At 50.7% G+C, this 19,321-nt stretch overlaps 1 protein-coding gene across 1 annotated transcript in view; it reads left to right on the top strand.

Moving 5' to 3' along the window:
• Positions 1–19,321, top strand: part of SLC9C2 (solute carrier family 9 member C2 (putative)) — a 49,234-nt gene that overhangs the window by 20,872 nt on the left and 9,041 nt on the right. Inside the window, exons 12-20 of the mRNA XM_056107400.1 lie at positions 770–847; positions 2,212–2,309; positions 2,988–3,107; positions 7,911–8,109; positions 10,454–10,642; positions 13,470–13,619; positions 15,990–16,041; positions 17,710–17,858; positions 18,443–18,568. Coding sequence (XP_055963375.1) covers positions 770–847; positions 2,212–2,309; positions 2,988–3,107; positions 7,911–8,109; positions 10,454–10,642; positions 13,470–13,619; positions 15,990–16,041; positions 17,710–17,858; positions 18,443–18,568 — 1,161 coding nt within the window. The remainder of the gene's footprint in view (positions 1–769; positions 848–2,211; positions 2,310–2,987; positions 3,108–7,910; positions 8,110–10,453; positions 10,643–13,469; positions 13,620–15,989; positions 16,042–17,709; positions 17,859–18,442; positions 18,569–19,321) is intronic.

Genomic DNA, 19,321 nt, shown 5'->3' with positions numbered 1-19,321 from the left:
CTGAGTGCAGAGCCAGGAGTAACCCCTGAGCATTGCAGGGTGTGACCCAAAAAGCAAAAAAATAATAATAAAATAAAAAATAAAAATAAAATAAGGGACTGGAGTGACAGCACAGCGAGGAGGGCGTTTGCCTTGCACGCAGCTAACCCGGGTTCGATTCCCAGCATCCCATAGGGTCCCCTGAGCACTGCTGGGAGTAACTCCTGAGTGCAGAGCCAGGAGGAACCCCTGCATCGCCAGGTGTGACCCAAAAAGCAAAAAAAAAAAAAAAAAAAAAGACTGGGAGCTCAGGGTCTGGGGGAGGGGCGTATCTCAGAACCCAGAAAACAGGCTCTCCCCGGGAGCACTTACACGTAAACAGGCAGAAGAAGTGAATCTCCCCACATGAGCAGTTACAGCACCCCCCAAAAAAGAGGGGACCCTATGGGACGCTGTGCTATTGCTCCAGCCCTTCCCAGTCTTCAAGACGAGGTTAGAGGCAGAACTCAAAGGTGTTTGCACCGAGACGGCAGAGATGGGCTGGGGACTCCCCTCTTGGTGCAGTTACAGCAACCCCCCCAAAAAGAAAAGCAGCTTTTCTGGCCCTGGAGAACCCCATCTTGTCAGTCACAGCTTTCACTCGGGCAATCTGGGCCTGAGACCAGCTGAGGGGGCGGTCTTTGAACATACGGCTGCTCAAAAAAAAAAAAAACAAGAAAAAAGCCGCTCCGACCGTTGTTTCAAACTTTCTGTGTGTTTTTGGAATCAGACTGACGTGCCCGTCCTCCAGTCCACGACCCAGTGGGAGGAGCCCATCGAAGACACTTTAGTGGACGAAGCAGGACTGCACGTAGCTGTCATACAAATGGTTGGTGCTTGTATGTCCTCTCCTGTTCGTGGATGCTTTTCCTTGCTCGAAATGCCTTTGTTCCCTCCCCATCTTTGCGAGCTCCGCAGATAAAGTGCAGAGATGGTAGCCGCCCTCCACGAGCTCCTCACTAACACTCACCAGAAGCCAGACAGTCGGGGGGCAGTGGTACAGCAGGGAGGGCATTTGCCTCGCCTGGGGCTCACCCAGATTGGACCCCCAGCACCCTGTATGATTCCTCCAACCACTACCAGCGGTAATTCCTGAGTGCAGAGTCAGGAGTCAGCCCTGAGCATCACTAAGTGCGGCCCCCAAATAAAAATAAACCAGAAAGGGATCACGATCACGACCATCCTGTTGTTCGTCGATTGCCTCGAGCAGGCCCCAGTAACGTCTCCTTCGTCCTAGCCCTGAGATTATATTCAAGGCTCTTTAGGAGAATGAGACCCATCATTGCTACTGGTATTTGGCATATTGGGGACGCCACGGGGAGTTTGCCAGACTCTGCCGTGTGGGCAGGCTACGTTCGGTAGCCTGCCAGGTTGTCCAAAGTAAGAATGAGATTATAAGATGTCATGCTGCCGCAAATGCGGCCGCACCCTTCTGGGAGCTGGATTTTATAGTCTCTGGGTCTTGGGAATCACAAGGCGCTGGGGGTCAGCCGGTGGGTGTAATCCCTGCCTACTGGAAGATGGAGGATCTCGGTGGAGGATGCTCAGCCCGATCCAAGCAGACCCAAAAAGGGAAGACATTGGTATAACACTGTTGACTTCTTATTCAATTTCATGGATTTTCCGTTCATGTCCTTTTTTGTTTGTTTTGTTTTGTTTTGCTTTGGGGTCACACCCAGCGATGCTCAGGGATTACCCCTGGCTCACACACTCAGGAATTATGCCTGGCGGTGCTCGGGGGGACCGTATGGGATGCTGGGAATCGAACCCGGGTCAGCTGTGTGCAAGGCAAATGCCCTACCTGCTGTACTATTGCTCTGGCCCTTCATTAATGTTCTTTGCAATGTCCAGAGGACCATGTGTCCTGGGGATGGAACTCTGGTCTCTCTCATACACAGCATGCTCTAGTCTGTTACTCTCTGGCACACAAACCATCTCTCTGGTCCCCTGAACCACAGAAGTGCTCCCTGAGCACAGAGTCAAGAGTCCTAATCACTGCCAGCGGTGGTCTAGAAACTAGAAAAAAAATTCCCAGTAATGCCTACCAAATAGGAACGCTCAATAAACATCACGTTTGTCTCAGTTTCTTCATCATGGTAAGGGTCATCTTGGTGAGGCTGTCTGAATGACCAGCCAAGTGTCCCCGTTCCTTTCCGGGCTCTTGGTAACTTTTATTCTGCCTCCTTCCTTTAGAGCAGCTTTGAGAAACAATGCAGCAATGGTATCCTCGACCAAGACGCGGGTCGGATGTTAATCGGTGCCACCAAGACGCACTGCATCAATAGAGAAAGGTAAGTGTAACAAGACTCTCTGAGCTGACCATCAGTCCTCCTCTCTCTCTCTTTTTTTTTGGCTTTTTGGGTCACACCCGGAGATGCACAGGGGTTTTTCCTGACTCATGCACTCAGAAATTACTCCTGGTGGTGCTTGGGGGACCACATGGGATGTTGGGAATCGAACCCAGGTCCGCAGCGTGCAAGGCAACGCCCTCCCTGCTGTGCTATCGCTCCAGCCCCAAACCTCAAGTGTCTTAGAGATACTTCTCACGTCTGGCCCTAGTCCAGGCAGACATCAGACAGCCGCTGGTCCAGGTCTTGGTGAGTTCCTTGGGTGATGGCTGACCTCTGGGCACCAGTTCCCAGAGACCGCCCAGGAAGGCAGGGCCTGACCGCCCAGGAGAAGGAAAGGGGATTCCAATCCCAGAGGACCAGTGGAGAAGCTTCCATGATGTCCTCTGTCAGGGAAGGTCTGGCTTCAAGCGCAGAGACACCCAGACTCATAGATCGAACATGTGCCACTTCCCGGCCACGCGTGGAAGGTCCATGTCGGAGGCCATGGATGGGCACCGAGGTCAGGGCAGAGTTTGCTCAAGAGGGCAGCGTGCCGCCCGGCTTTCATCTAACTTCCCCTTCGAAGGCAGAACCCCCTTGCTTGTCCTCCTAACCAGCTTACAGGTCTGTCTCTCCTAGTTTCATGAGCATTTATGATGTCTCTACGTACGTGAGAAAGAGAAGCTGGGTGATGAAGTTAAAAAAATACTTGGTTCTGTTGGAACACGAGAGGGAGAATCCGCCTCTTAACGTGTACGGGTAAGGCCACTGAGCAAGCTGGGGGGGCTGGGGTGGGGGGAGGCAGGGGGCTCACAGCAAAGTTTCCCAGGCTCAGATTCCTGTAGAACACCGGCTGTGCCCGGGAGCTCTGAAGGGCTGAGCGCGCGTGTCTCTCCTGCTCTTGGTACCCCTGTCCCAGCCCCTCTCTGTGAGAAGGAAGAAGGAGGACCCTCTCTGCGTGGTCTGCCATGTCCTAGGCCTGCATCCGGCCACTTCCCTACTTCTGCGGCCAGGCTGGGAAATGCCAACCTCCCCTCCTCCATCCCTGCTCTCAGCTCCTATCATCAGGACCCTGGTAGGGCTGTTGTGTTGGTGTTAATCATTAGGGAAAAAACAGACGAGCCTTAATAGGTCCTGGGATCTGTTTTCCAGACATCACAAGGTACTGATAGTCTGAGAGTTTGGGTAGACTCCTTATATAGGAGAGAATTTATAGGTTATGGGATGCACATATAGTTATATAGGTTGGGAATTTATGTACTTAAAAAAAAGTGGGGGGGGGGGGGAGAGAAAGGAGCACCAAATAAAGGGTGTTGGGAGGATCCTCCCAGGATGGGAGATGCATGCTGAGAGTAGACTGTAGACCAAACATGATGTCCACTCAATGCCTCTTTTGCGAACCACAGCACCCAAGAGGAGAGAGAGAACAAAAGGGAATGCCCTGCCACAGAGGCAGGGTGGGGTGGGGGATGGCGGGTGGGAGGGATACTGGGATCATTGGTGGTGGAGAATGGGCACTGGTGGAGGGATGGGTGTTTGATCATTGTACAATTGAAACCCAAGCACAAAAATTTGTAAATCTACGACTGTATCATGGTGTTTCACTAACAAAAATTTTTAAAAAAATGTAAATGATGGAGAATGGGCACTGGTGGAGGGATGGGTACTGGATCACTGTATAACTGAAACCCAAGCACAAAAATTTGTAAGTCTACAACTATGCCTCATGGTGTTTCACTAATAAAAATTAAAAAAATAAAATAAAATAAAGATCTTAGAAGAGGGGCAAAACCAAAAAAATACAAACAAAAAAAAAAGGCGCAGGGGCTGGAGTGAAAGTACAGTAGGGAGCGCATTTGCCTTGCAGGCGGCAGACCTGGGTTCGATTCCCAGCATCCCATAGGGTCCCCCCAGCACCGCCAGGAGTGATTCCTGAGTGCAGAGCCAGGAGGGACCCCTGTGCATTGCCGGGTGGGACCCCAAAGCAAACAAAACAAAACAAAACAAAACAAAAAACCCCGCAGTTCACAGTAGTGTTAATGTTTTTGCTTTAAGCGTACGGTGTTTCTGCACTGCACCCAGCACTCTCCTACTGCTGTTGGTTTCTCCTGATACCCCCTCCAGGACCCTCCCCCTCTGTTAGTCTCTCTTCTCTCTTGCCCAAGTCCAAGGGGCTGTTTTCCTTGTCCCTTGTGGTCTCCCTGCCCTCTGGCCTTAAATAGCACATAGGTGTGAGATGCCCAGCAACTCCCGCCTTCTCCTTCTGACTCACTTCCTGTAACACAACTCTGTCCATTATCACCCCACTTCCCCCAAGAAGCGTGTCCCTTTCCGCAGACTACAGTTCCAATTCTCTGGGGTCGGGCACTCAGGTTGTGTCCAGCTCTGAGCTCGTGGATGTAGACCTGCAAGACAGCTGTACGTACATCTCTCTAAATAAATGTTTTTGTTGTCTTGGGGTAGGTGCCAAGGAGTCGCTTTGCTGGATCACTGTCACTGTCACTGTCCTCCCGTTGTTCATCGATTTGCTTGAGCAGGCCCAGTAACGTCTCCATCATGAGACTTGTTGTTACTGTGTTTGGCATATCGAATACGTCACGGGGAGCTTGCCAGGCTCTGCCATGCGGGCGAGATACTCTTGGGAGCTTGCTGGGCTCTCCGAGAGGGGCGGAGGAATCGAACTCGGGTCGGCCATGTGGGCCGCGTGCATGGCAAACGCCCTACCCGCTGTGCTATCAAAACACCAGTTGCTACTGACGCTGTGTGCGTGCGTGTGTGTGTGTGTGTGTGTGTGTGTGTGTGTGTGTTGGTTTGGGTTACACCCAGTGATACTCAGGGATCACTCCTAGTAGCACTCAGAGCAAAGCAGGGTTGATCTGCAAGAAGAGCGCCTTGACCCCTATTTTTGACCTTTATGTATTCTGGAGGGTGCGAGTGATAATTTCATTGTCATTTTGATGAACTAATGTGATTTTTAATTTTTTGCTTTTTGGGTCACACCTGGCAATGCACAGGGGTTGCTTCTGGCTCATGAACTCAGGAATTACTCCTGGTGGTGCTCGGGGGACCCTATGGGCTGCTGGGAATTGAACCCGGGTTGGCCACCGCATGCAAGGCAAACGCCTTACCTGCTATGCTATCACTCCAGTCCCTGAACTAATGTGCTTTTTAGAGCAGGAAGACAAAACTTTTCCAGTGACAGAAGACTTAAAAAAGATAAGATACCAGAAGCATTAATGTTACTAAATTTTGAATGGTTATTAATATCCCCCTAATTAAAAAAAATTCTCATCGTTTAAATTTTCATCTTGTATTATTTAAATTTTCTACCATTTATTAGTTTTAAAGAGAAATATAAAATATTACAATCTTATGGTCCTATCATACATCCAGATAACCTCTTTCTTTTTGTGTGCGGGGTGGGCACTCTTGACAGTGCTCAGGGGTTTCTCCTGGCTCTGCATTCAGGAATCACTTCTGGTGGTGCTTGGGGGGATCATATGGGATGCCGGGGATTGAACCCTGGGTCGCCCGAGGCAAATGCCCTACCCCCTGCACTATCGCTCCGGCCCCCATAGATAACTTCTCTCTTGTTAAATTCTACTTTAGATGGATTGCAGGGAACTTTTTAACTATGCCAGGTAATTTTTTTTTTCGCTTCTATTTTTATTTATTTATTTTTTATCATTTTTTTTTATTAGTGAAACACCATGAAGTACACTTATAGACTAATAAATTTTTGTGCTTGGGTTTCAGTTATACAATGATCAAGTACCCATCCCTCCACCAGTGCCCATCCTCCCCCACCACGGGTCCTAGCATCCCTCCCACCCCCCATCCTCCCCCCCACCCCCCCGTCCCACCCTGCCGCTGTGGCAGGGCATTCCTCCCTGTTCTCTCTCTCTTCTTTTGGGTACTGTGTTTTGCCAGAGAGGCATTGAGTGGCAGTCATGTTTGGTCTATAGACCACTTTTAGCATGTCTCTCCCACCCTGGGAGGGTCTTCACAACACCCTTTATTTGGTGCTCTCTTCTCTATCTGAGCTTCCTTCTCACCTAGCACATGTGGCTGTATGCCAGGTAATTAATCATCATCACTATCATCCTGTTGTTCATCGATTTGCTCGAGAGGGCACCAGTAACGTCTCCATTTGTCCCTGTCACATGCTAGTGTAGCCCGATGACATATTGGAGGCTCTTTCAGGGTCAGGGGAATGAGGACATCATTGTTACTGTTTTTGGCATATCGAGTACGCCACGGGTAGCTTGCCAGGCTCTCCAAGAGAGATGGAGGCTTTTGGGGAAGCCTCTAATCACCTTTACAGATATCCCCGGTCAGGCATATATGCGGGCATGATATTCTCAGTTCTCTGAGAGCGAGAATTAGAGAATAAGAGGTCGATAATAAGAATAAGAGGGGCTGGAGCAATAGCACAGCGGGGAGGGCGTTTGCCTTGCACATAGCCAACCCAGGTTCGATTCCCAGCTTCCCATATGGTCCCCCGAGCACCGCCAGGAGTAATTCCTGAGTGTATGAACCAGGAGTAACTCCTGTGCATCGCCGGGTGTGACCCAAAAAGAAAAAAAAAAAAGAATAAGAATAAAAACTCAGGTAATTAATAAGCCTTGTATTTTTCTTGTTTGTGGTTTTAATCAATACAGATATTTAAAATAAGTTTATTTCTTTTATTCATGATTCTTTGCATTATGATCTTAGTACCATTAGTCTTGACTTTTAATTAATTTATTTATTTGGTTTTGATTTTTGTGCCACACCCAGACACCCAGCGGTGCTCAGGGCTTCCTCCTGGCTCTGCATTCATGAATTACTCCTGGTGGTGTTCGGGGGAACATTATGGGATGCAGGGATTGAACCCAGGTTGGCCGTGTGAAAGGCAAGTCCCCTCCCCTCTGTACTATCTCTCCAGCCCCCATTAGTCTTGATTTTTTTAGTGCCCCCCCATCCCAGAAACAGATAAATAAGAGTCTATTTTTATATTTCTATCTTTTGCTATTGCAATTACTTTTTTTTTTTTTTTTGCTTTTTGGGTCACACCCCGCCGATGCTCAGGGCTGACTCCTGGCTCTGCACTCAGGAATCACTCCTGGCAGAGCTTGGGGGACCATATGGGATGCTGGGAATCGAACCTGGGTTTGTTGCATGCAAGGGAAATGCCTTACTCGCTGTGCTATCGCTCCAGCCCCTAGAAACCGTTTTTACTTTTTTTTTCTTTTTATTTTTTATCACACCTGGCGATGCACAGGGGCCACTCCTGGCTCTGCACTCAGGAATTACCCCTGGCGGTGCTCGGGGGACCATATGGGATGCTGGGAATCGAACCCGGGTCGGCCGCGTGCAAGGCAAACGCCCTCCCCGCTGTGCTATTGCTCCAGCCCCTGCCATTACAACTTCTAGAGTGAGAAATGTTTGGGTGTTCTACTTATTTATTGTTTTATATTCTCCTCCAACTTGATAATTTACACAAACAAATGCGAAACTTTGGGAGCCATTGCTGTTTTCTTAAAGTGACCTGACATTTTGTTTTTAATCTCTCTTTTCCAGGAAAAATAAACTCATGATTCTAATCTACCGAATCTTGTTTTCGGAGGACTTTGAATACGCAGAACACGCCCTGAGACTAATTTACACTTATCCTTTGGCAGTGCATCTGTGGCCAAAGACAAGAGAGCTGAGTGTCAGAGCACTGATAGCAGTGAACTATTACTTTGTGGCTCTCTTTGTCGCAGAATCAGTTTTGAAGGTAATGCTTAAAAATAGAAAAATATTCTAATAGATGGACTAAATTTCTTTTTTTTGGGGGGGGGGTCACACTCGGCGATGCTCAGGGGTTCCTCCTGGCTCTGCACTCAGGAATCACTCCTGGCAGTGCTCGGGGGACCCTCTGGGATGCTGGGAATTGAACCCAGGTTGACCGCATGCAAGGCAAATCCCCTCCCCGCTGTGCTATCACTCCAGCCCTGAACTAATTTTTTTTTTTTTAAAATTGGACTCTGAGACAATGAGGGGTTAGAAGGAGGGAGAGTTGTGAGTCTGGGAGGATGGGTCTGGGGCAGTGGTATGCCTGGCGAAGGGGACAGTTGGACTGTCAGGAGCTGAATGGACGCTGACCTCTCCACATGCTGGTTGGAAACGGTTGGAAATGATGGATGGCTGAAGGTAGGCCCTGGTGCAATACAATGTGACTTGGATTTTAAAGGAAAGCCAAGAGTCTGAGTTTTCAACCCCTCACTCCCACTCTGGGGGTCACCCTACCCATGTTCTTTGTCTCATTTAATAGCCCCCCCTCCCCTGGCACAGACAACAATATTTCAGATGCTTAGTTTGTCTTGTTTTAAGGGCTAAGCTCTAACCACTGGGACACATTCCAGGCCCCCTATCACTGTTGAAAATGATTTGATGCTGGGAGATTTTTGCTGCCACAGTTGATAGGATTGCGGAATTGTAGTACTCTTGTATTCTCTAAGGTCATAATGAAATCAGTGTCATGCTTCCAGTCTGGATATCAGATTTTTAAAACATTTTTTTTTCTTTTTGGGTCACACCCAGCTCAAGGGGTTCCTTCTGGCTCTGCACTCAGGAATTTCTCCTGGTGGTGGTTGGGGGACCCTATGGGATGCCAGGGATCGAACCCAGGTCAGCCACGTGCAAGGTAAATGCCCTACCCGCCATACTATCGCTCTGACCCCTGGATATCAGTTTTTTAAAAAAGTATTATAAAAGTGCTTGGAACGCCTTCAAGAGCGTTGAAGAAATAGCTAAGAGGACGAGGAACCTCCGGCTCCGGGCACATCTCTTTGATTCCACTGTTCTTCCTGCAGTAACATATGCCTCAGAGACCTGGGCCCTACGCAAACAGGATGAGAACGCTATTCGGGTCTCCCAAAAAGGAATTGAAAGAGCTATGCTTGGAATATCACGTTTCACTCAAGTGAGAGAAAGAATCTGGAGTTCTGACATCTGTCGACGATCAAGGATCAGGGACGCTGCCTCGTTTGCCAAGGTGTCAAAAATCAGATGGGCTGGTCACGGAATGAGATTTAAAGACGACCGCTGGACTAGAGCTGTTACCGACTGGATTCCAGGGGACGTCAAAAGACCGCATGGCCGCCCACCTACCAGATGGTCAGTCTTCTCCATCAAGATCATGAATGATCGGTTTGAGGCTCTTCGTGTTCCCAGAGCGAACAGACGCCATTGGGCTACACTAGCACGCGACAGGGACAAATGGAGATGTTACTGGGCCCGCTCGAGCAAATCGATGAACAATGGGAGGACAGTGACAGTGACATTGTCTTGCCATGATTAAAAAAAAAATAAGTGAACAAGAATACCAGTTTTCTCAGTTCTCATCATAACATAATGTGAGGGCTAACTTTGTAAGACGCTTTCAAAGGTGGTTTTTCAGCATTAGTTTTTCATATTCGGATTATTTTTAATAGTATTGCAATAAACCCACTTGTTGCTAGTCTTTGTTGCTTGTTTTTGGCATTCTGGCATCATTAAGATCTTTTTGAATCAAATAACAAATTTAGTGCTGAGATTTAAAAAAAGAAACAACCCTTTTTCTTTTTTTCTTTTTTTTGCCTGTTGGGGTCACACCCAGTGATGCTCAGTGGTTACTCTTGGCTCTGCACTCAGGAATTATTCCTGGCGGTGCTTGGGGGACCCTATGAGATGCCAGGGACTGAACCCAGGTCGGCTGTGTGCAAGGCAAACGCCCTACGCGCTGTGCTATCACTCCAGTCCCCAACCCTTTTTCAACTGATAATCAATACCTTTTTTTTTTTCCATTTTGGGTCACACCTGGCAATGCACAAGGGTTACTCCTGGCTCTGCACTCAGGAATTACCCCTGGTGGTGCTCAGGGGACCATATGGGATGCTGGGAATCGAACCCAGGTCGGCCGCGTGCAAGGCAAGTGCCCTCCCCGCTGTGCTATTGCTCCAGCCCCATTCATTTATTTATTTAATTTATTTTTTTCTTTTTGGATAATTGATACCTTTTGCCGTAGAGCCTTGATCTGTTGATTCGGAAGCTTTCCCTCCCGCTCAGGAATTCACATGCGCCGTTTGTTTTCTGAACAGATAATCATTCTGCAGAAGAAATATTTTCAGAGATATTGGAACATAGTGCAGTTTGCCCTCATGCTGCTTGGCCTCTTGGATCTGTTCTGTGTGTACTTTGTCACCCTGAGGCCGGAAAACTGGATTCTTATTCGGATCACCGTGGTTCTGGGGTACATGAGGTTCCTGCGGCTTGTTCCTTTAATCAAGGTAAAGCTCTGTGTCTTTCCTGAACGCGGGAGCTTCTTCTCTGCTGCATTTCCTCTCTCCCTTCCTTAAAAACTGCCGTTACCCACCTCTCCCCTTCTCCCACCATCCTGAGGCAAAGGGCACGCGGCCTCCATACTCCCAACCCTCCCGTCCCCTCTTCCCAGCCCTGCCCTCCGCCAGTAACTGTCTTACCTCACACTGCACACCTCGGTGAGTCTGCGATAATGCCTGAACCTCTGGGTCCTGGTTCTGGTCATGGGCAGCGCCCATGGAGTACCCTGCATCCTGTGAGCACCGCACACCTCAGGAGGGGGCAGCAGTGGATGTGGCCCAGAAGCAGGTGCTGAGAGTTTAGGGAATCTTGCTCGGCTCTGCAGAAAGGATGAGAATGTTCTCTCCTGCCTGCGGTTCCCTCTCTTCTCACCAGAGGGGCTATCCCTTCTCACCACAGCTCTGGGTTGGATTCTGACGGTACGTTCCCCGATGATCTGGTTCAACTTTATTTTATTTTATTATTATTTTTTAAATAGGTTTATTTGGAGGGTTTTTTTTAAATTCTATTTTTTAAATTTATTTTTATTTTTGCTCGAGTGGGCCCAGTAACGTCTCCATTGGAGACTTTGTTGTTACTGTGTCTGGCATATCGAATACGTCACGGGGAGCTTGCCAGGCCTGCCGTGCGGGCGAGATACTCTCGGTAGTTTGCCAGGCTCCCCGAGAGGGGCGGAGGAATCGAACTCGGGTCGGCCGTGTTGGCTGCGTGCAAGGTAAACGCCCTACCGCTGTGCTATCGCTCATTTTTATTTTTTTTTATTAGTGAAACACCATGAGGTACAGTTATAGACTTACAAATTTTTGTGCTTGGGTTTCAGTCATACAATGATCGAGTACCTATCCCTCCACCAGCGCTTACCTCTACCACCACGGGTCCCAGCATTCGTCCCAACCGCATCCCCCCACTCCCCCCTGCCACTGTGGCAGGGCATTCCTCCTTGTTCTCTCTCTCTTCTTTTGGGTCCTCTGTTTTGCAAGAGAGGCATTGAGTGGCAATCATGTTTGGTCCATAGTCTACTTTCAGCATGCTTCTCCCATCCTGGGAGGATCCTCCCAACACCTTTATTTGGTGCTCCCTTCTCTATCTGAGCTCCCTTTTCCCCTAGCATGTGTGGCTGGCCTCCAAGCCATGGAGCAAAATTCCTGGTACTAATCTCGGCCATTCTTGGGGGTTAGTCTCCTATTTTGTTACTTTATGTTCCCCAGATGAATGCAATCTTTCTGTGTCTATCCCTTTCTTTCTGAGTCATTTCGCTTAACATGATACTTTCCATGTAGTACCACTTGTATGTAAATTTCATGACTTCATCTTTTCTAACAGCTGCATAGTACTCCATTGTGTAAATGTACCAAAGTTTCTTCAACCAGCCATCTGTTCTCGGGCACTCAGGTTTTTTCCAGATTCTGGCTATTTGCAATGAACAAACAAGTGCAGATGTCACTTCGACTATACCTTTTTGCCTCTCTGGGATATATTCCCAGGAGTGGTATTGCTGGGTCAAATGGGAGCTCAATTTCGAATTTTTTGAGAATCGACCATACTGTTTTCCAAAAGGGTTGGACCAGTCGGCATTCCCACCAGCAGTGAAGGAGGGTCCCTTTCTCGCCACATCCGCACCAGTACCAGTTGCTTTTGTTCTTGTGGATGTGGGCCAGTCTTATTTGGAGGGTTTTTAAGGTGTGGAGTGGGAGAGAGTGTGAGAGAGAGAGAGAGAGAGAGAGAGAGAGAGAGAGAGAGAGAGAGAGAGAGAGAGAAACACACTCAAGAGAGAACACAGGCCTCTCCAAGGGCGGAAAGAGCCCCTACACACATCCTAGCATGAGACACGAAAGCATGAAAGTCCACATCTCAAGAGGGGAGATGTGGGCGACACATGTGCTCGGCCACGTGGGCGCAAGCAGCACATGGGCTCAGGCAGTGTATGCGCCTTAATTTTAATTTTTAATTTAATTTTTTTGCTTTTTGGGTCACACCTGGCAATGCTCAAGGGTTACTCCTGGCTCTGCACTCAGGATTCACCCCTGGCGGTGCTTGGGGCACCCTATGGGATGCCGGGGATCGAACCTGGGTTGGCCGCGTCCTCCCCGCTGTACTATCGCTCCAGCCCCTGATTCAGCTTTTTAATATCCCCCTTCTCTCTCACTCTCTCAGCTTCTCTCTTGGGAGTTCTCTATGATTTCATTAGTCGCTTTCACTTAAATCACAGTAAAAAATCATGCTAACACACATTGAAGTCCTGGAAGCTTAACAATTAAACAAAAATGCTGGAGCGATAGCACAGCGATAGGGCATTTGCCTTGCACGCAGCCAACGTGGCCAACCCGAGTTCGATTCCTCCGCCCCTCTCAGAGAGCCCGGCAAGCTACCGAGAGTATCTCGCCCGCACAGCAGAGCCTGGCAAGCTCCCCGTGACGTATTCAATATGCCAAACACAGTAACAACAAAGTCTCCAATGGAGACATTACTGGGCCCGCTCGAGCTAATCGATGATCAACGGGAGGACAGTGACAGTGACAGCTGTAAACCTTGGTAGTAAAAGGAAGCAGAACCTGTCACCTACTTCACTTCAGGTCCAGCCTCCCAGACTGTCCCTCTGTCCCGTCCTGTCCCACCGCGTCTGTGAGAGTAACCGTACAGAGGTGGAGACACAGAACCTGCCTCCAGAGCTGCTCTCAGCTTGCCCAGAGCTCTGAGGGCTGGCAGTGGCCGGTGTGGAAGGGGCCCCTGACCGCCCGGGGAGGACCAGCCCCTCACTCTCCCCCTATTCTGTAGATACTGATCCCGGTGCTCCTCGGTGTCATGGATGAGTTGATCAAGAAACGCCTTAGCCTAATGTACAGTATCACCAAAGGCTACGTCAAAGCCCAGGACGATACACAGTTCCTGATCAAACGCATTTTCAGCCAGGAATCAGTCAACGAGGTAGGCGCCGGCTCCAGACTGCGACGGGCAGTGTGTGTGTGTGTTGGGGGGGGGGGCAGATCTGGGGACTCCGCATTGTGTGTGGATAGTGGCACAGTGGGTGGGGGTCTGGCTGCTTCCAAGCCCCTCCCTCAGGTGAAGGATGGCAGGGGAGACCCACAGGACAACCTCTGCTTTGTGCTTTTTTTGTGTGTCAGGGGGTCACACCCGGCGATGCTCAGGGCTGACTCCTGGCTCTGCACTCAGGAATCACTCCTGGCGGTGCTCGGGGGACCCAATGGGATGCTGGGGATCGAACCCGGGTCGGCCACGTGCAGGGCAAACGCCCTCCCCGCTGTGCTATCGCTCCAACCCCAACCTCTGCTTTGTGAATGCCAGCGGACACCCTCGGACTCACTCCTGGGGTCTCCGTGGGATGGTGCCTCTCGCTCTCACTTTTGGGGCCCAGAGCATAGACTGGGGGACTGTGGACTCGCTCTCTGAGTCTGGGCCAACACCCAGAGAGACGGTTGAGGGTTGAATCACTTGTCCTGCACGCGGCCAGCCCAGCTTTGGTTCCCGCCCCAAGCCCCTCCAGGGGTGATCCTTGAGCACAGAGCACAGAGCCAGGAGTGAGCCCGTGTCTAGAGGCCAGAGCGAGAGTGGGGAGGGAGCTGGCCTGGAAGGCAGCTGACCCAAGTGTGATCCTCGCCACACACAAGCTCCCCTGAGTCCCACCCGGAGTGACGCCTGGGTACAGAGCCGGGAGTAACCCCTGAGCACCACTCGGGGTGGCCCCCAAACCAGAAAGAACAAACCCCACCTCCAAACCCAAAGTAAGCCCATGTCTGTGTGGGGAAGGCGGGGGAGAGTGATGTGTGATGGGGCGGGAGAGACACTGGACGGAGGAGGAAGGAATTACGGAAAATGTGCTAAAAACTGACCATGCGGGGCTGGAGCCATAGGACAGGAGGGAGGGTGTTGGCCTTGCACGCGGCCAACCCAGGTTCGATCCCCGGCATCCCATAGAGTCCCCTGAGCACCGCCAGGAGTGATTCCTGAATGCAGAGCCGGGAGTCAGCTCTGAGCATCACCGGGTGTCCCCCCCCCAAAAAAAAACCCTCCAAAACAAACAAATAAAAGAACTTATCATACAGGGGGCTGGGGCCATAGCACAGCAGGTAGGGCACTTGCCTCACACGTGGTTGACCCGGGTTCGATTCCCAGCATCCCATAGGGTCCCCCCAAGCACCGCCAGGAGTGATTCCTGAGTGCAGAGCCGGGAGGAACCCCTGAGCATCACCAGGTGGGACCCAGAAAGCAAAAGAAAAAAACCTTATCATACAGGATTTCAAAACTTCGAGAAAATATTATGAAAAGATTTAAAGGATTCCTTCGGGCTGTTCCTGGGTGCGAGGTGGCAGGGTAGCTGCCCGGGACAGTGTGGTATTGAGGCAGCTGCCCGGGAATAGCCCTACCACAGGGTGCAAAGGCCTCCTGGGTGGCTAGGGACCCCTTCCTGTTTCCTGCCTGCAGTTCAGCTCACCAACAGTCTGCATGCTCTCCCGGGAGGGATGGGTTGGAACACTGCTCCCCTTGAACACACTCCTTCCCTCGTCCATGCTGGCTGGCTTGGAGGTGACTTTCCTTGTGTGTGACGAGGGTTATTTATGTCTACAGGGTATTTTCTCAGCCACAGTGTGACACAGATCTTCCCTCTGAACTTGTAATTTACCGAAGCCTCAGCTGGAATGACTGTGTGGGAGCAGAAAATCAGGGGCGGACTGCAGGATTTTTTTTCTTTTTGGGTCCCACCCGGCGATGCTCAGGGGTTCCTCTTGGCTCTGCACTCAGGAATTACTCCTGGCGGTGCTCGGGGGACCATATGGGATGCTGGGAATCGAACCCCGATCGGCCGCGTGCAAGGCCAACGCCCTCCCCGCTGTGCTATCGCTCCAGCCCCCAAGGGCTGTGGGTTTTGTCTTTTGCATGGATTTTTTTTTAGATAGATCGGTTTATTATAGGGTGGGGGCAGGGGGGGACAAGCCAGATTCCCCCCCTACCCTCCCCCCCCCCCCCCCGGAAATCATGAACTAAATGAGCTTTTTTCTGTCCTACTCTTTTTTTTTAATTTAATTAATTTATTTTTTTGGGTCACACCTGGTGATGCACAGGGGTTACTCCTGGGTCTGCACTCAGGAATTACTCCTGGCGGTGCTCAGGGGACCATATGGGATGCTGGGAATCAAACCCGGGCTGGCCGTGTGCAAGGCAAACGCCCTCCCCACTGTGCTATTGCTCCAGCCCCTTCTGTCCTACTCTTTCCTCTCGCTTTGAAAGCCAGCAATGAAATTGGTGCAAGAAAAAACTAATATCCTTCACTTCTTGCAGAAATTATACAAGATTCTGGAAGCCAACAAACAAGACGCGATTAAGGAACTCGGTAGGTGTCAGGCGTGTCTGGTGCCCAGAGCTCCCCCAGGGCTTCCCATCTCTCCACAGCGAAAGGTTAAGAACATGGTCGCGTAAGCTCAGAGGCTTGTGGGATGGAGAGAGCATGGACCAGGGAGGCTGCGTTGGCATCCTGTGCGTTGAGTGGTCAGGGTCTGCTGGCCCACATCAGACGAGCCTCACCCCAGCCCTCACACCATGCTCTGGATCCGGGTGGTACATTCCTGCACACTGGTGGTGGTGACAGGAAGCTGGGCTCCTGCTGAATGCTTGCTGGGTCAGGAGCACTGTAATTGCATGTCTCCATCCTTAGCGTGAGGCAGTCACGGTCTCCCCTTCCTGATAGGAGACAAAACGGGTGTCCCCTGGACAGCTGAACTCCCCAGGCCCTCTGGGTTTCTCGCCGTGAGCTAGGCAGTGGTGTCCAGCCTTTGTCCAGCTGTGAGCCAGCACAGCTACAGGACTGTCTGGCACAGACCTTGAACTCTAGTGAACTGTCAATTAGCATTCCTTTCCCCGTCACTGCATTCCAACGCGTGAGGTCTGGAGAGAGAGCACAAGGGGGAAGTCACTTGCCCTGCATGATGCCATCCCCTGGTACCACCTGGGGTCCCCCAAGAGACCCTTGAGTACAGAGTTGGGAGTCTGCTGCTGGTGAGAACGCTGTCACTGTCACTGTCCTCCCGTTGTTCATCGATTTGCTTGAGCGGGCACCAGTAATGTCTCCATGGTGAGACTTGTTGTTACTGTGTTTGGCATCTCGAATACACCACAGGGAGCTTGCCAGGCTCTGTTGTGCGGGCGGGATACTCTCGGTAGCTTGCCGGGCTATGCCGGTGAGAACATACAGACAATAAAACCCAAACTAGACAATTCTGACTGCGTGTCCCCGGGGTGTCAGGCCTTGCTCTCAGAGTTAGGTCCACAGCGAGTGCCCTCTTGGCGAGATGACAGGAAGGGTTGCATGGTGCCAGCCCACGTGGCAGGGCACTTTGATTTGCCCTTTACTGAAGAGTGAGGCAGAGGATGGGCTGGAGCAGTAGTCCAGCGGGAAGGGCGCTGGCCTTGCACACGGCAGCCCCGGGTTCGATCCCCGGTACCCTATATGGTCTCGTGAGCACTGCCAGGAGAGATTCCTGAGTGTAGAACCCTCAACACCGGCGGGGGTGACTTCAAAACTAAAACAAACAAAAAGTGTGGAGGAGATGGTGAAGGGCTGTGGGTAACGCGTCCCTAACGGGGATGCACAGGGTCCCCCTGGGAAGAAGGCAGAGACAAGGGCTGGGCTGGGGGTACACCCTCCATTTCCTCCTCGACACAGTGGGCGCAAGCTCATCCAGCGACCCGGAAGTGCTTTGCACCTGGGACTCAGCTCAAGGGACGACCCGGGAACAGCTGTGCACCTGGGTCCTGCCCTGGACAGCCAAGAAAGGACGACCCGGAAGTGCTTTGCACCTGGGACTCAGCTCAAGGGACGACCCGGGAACAGCTGTGCACCTGGGTCCTGCCCTGGACAGCCAAGAAAGGACGACCCGGAAGTGCTTTGCACCTGGGACTCAGCTCAAGGGATGACCCGAGAACTGCTTTGCACCTGGGACTCAGTTCCTGTGCACTGGCAGCACTCACCTTGTTGGCTCGCTGACCGTTCCCTTGGCCTCAGGGTTCATCGAGCACGAGTGTCGCGACATCGTCATGGCTCTGAAGACGCGGCACGCCATCCTCACGGTGATCACCAAAGCCCTGAAGAACCTCACCTTCCTCTGGTCCAGGGGCATCATCGGCAAGCACGAGGGCATGGAGATAAACAAGGTCGGGCCCCTCTCCCCGTTGCTGCTTCCGGGGGGGCATGGGCAGAGAGCAGTGGGCAAGAGATGAGCCCCTGCGTCCACTCTGCCCTCTGCCCGCAGCCTTGCACGCCCGCGGTAACACATGCCCTTGCACGCCCATGGTACCCGCCACCTCCCAACACATCTTGGGTACAAGTGCAGAAACCTAACTCCTCACCAGCCAAAGAGATACCCAAGATAGCCAACGTCTTATGGCCTCGATGCATTTCTTCAGTTGGTGCATGGTTTGCAGGCCAGAGACCCAACTAGCTTCAATCCCTGGCACCAAAATCACAATCACAAATCATCCTGTTAATCGTCGATTGCCTCGAGCAGGCCCCAGTAACGTCTCCTTCATCCTAGCCCCGAGATTATATTCAAGGCTCTTCAGGAGAATGAGACCCATCATTGTTACTGGTATTTGGCATATTGGGGACGCCGCGGGGAGTTTGCCAGACTCTGCTGTGTGGAACAAAGTGTTCCCCCCAATACTGAGTCAGTTTGGATTTCTTCCGTTTTTTTTAACCTGATGTCCTTCTCGTTGTTCGTTGCATTGTCGACCTGTAGGTGCTTCTTTCCAAAATCAAAGACCTGAACAGCTTCCCCATGACGATCCCACCCCCGACACTGGACAAATTCCTTCGCAATATCGTCTGGCTGGAAAACAAGGACGTTCTCATTGAGTTTTTCAAGGTAGAGACCCCGGCTACTCATCCCTCTCATGCTTGAACATTCTTTCTTTTTTTCTTTTCCTATTATCTAACTTAAGAATTGTCACTGTCCTCCCGTTGTTCATCGATTTGCTTGAGCGGGCCCAGTAACGTCTCCATTTTGAGACTTGTTGTTACTGTGTTTGGCATATTGAATACGTCACGGGGAGCTTGCCAGGCTTTGCTGTGCGGGCGAGATACTCTTTGTAGCTGTCGGGCTCTCCAAGAGGGGCAGAGGAATCGAACCCGGCTTGGCCGGGCTGGCTGCGCGCAAGTCAAACGCTCTTACCGCTGTGCTATCGGTCCAGCCCACCTTGAAACAGTATGTCTAAATAATTCAGTTAAGCATTTTCTCTTTTGATTACTCAAACATATAGTAAACATAAAACACGAATGTCCTATAAAAGCGTCCTCAGACATTTTTAGTGTCCTTTTGAAAATCTTTAAAATTTTTTAATGTTCATAGAACTGGCTTATTTACTAAAAATGCAATTTGTAAGTACAAGTGATGGATCCGAAGAAAGAATGCACCAGAGGCAAATGTAAATTATTGAATAAAACTTAAGAATAATTTTTTTTAAAGCATCTCCACGGCCAAGCCCTCTCACTAAAGGAAGTCAGAACAGAGGAGGCCGGAAATTGATTTCTGGGTCTTTGCTTTGTCCTGAGCCTCTGTGGCCCTTTGTACCCTGGACACTGCCCTTCCTCTCGTCTCAGCCAACCCACTCCTCTCTGC

Source organism: Sorex fumeus, unplaced genomic scaffold (genome assembly GCF_029834395.1).
Source record: "Sorex fumeus unplaced genomic scaffold, SorFum_2.1 ptg000164l, whole genome shotgun sequence".
Classification (NCBI taxonomy): domain Eukaryota; kingdom Metazoa; phylum Chordata; class Mammalia; order Eulipotyphla; family Soricidae; genus Sorex; species Sorex fumeus.
Note: the sequence above shows the minus strand (reverse complement) of the source record. Positions and strands in the feature narration are given on the sequence as shown.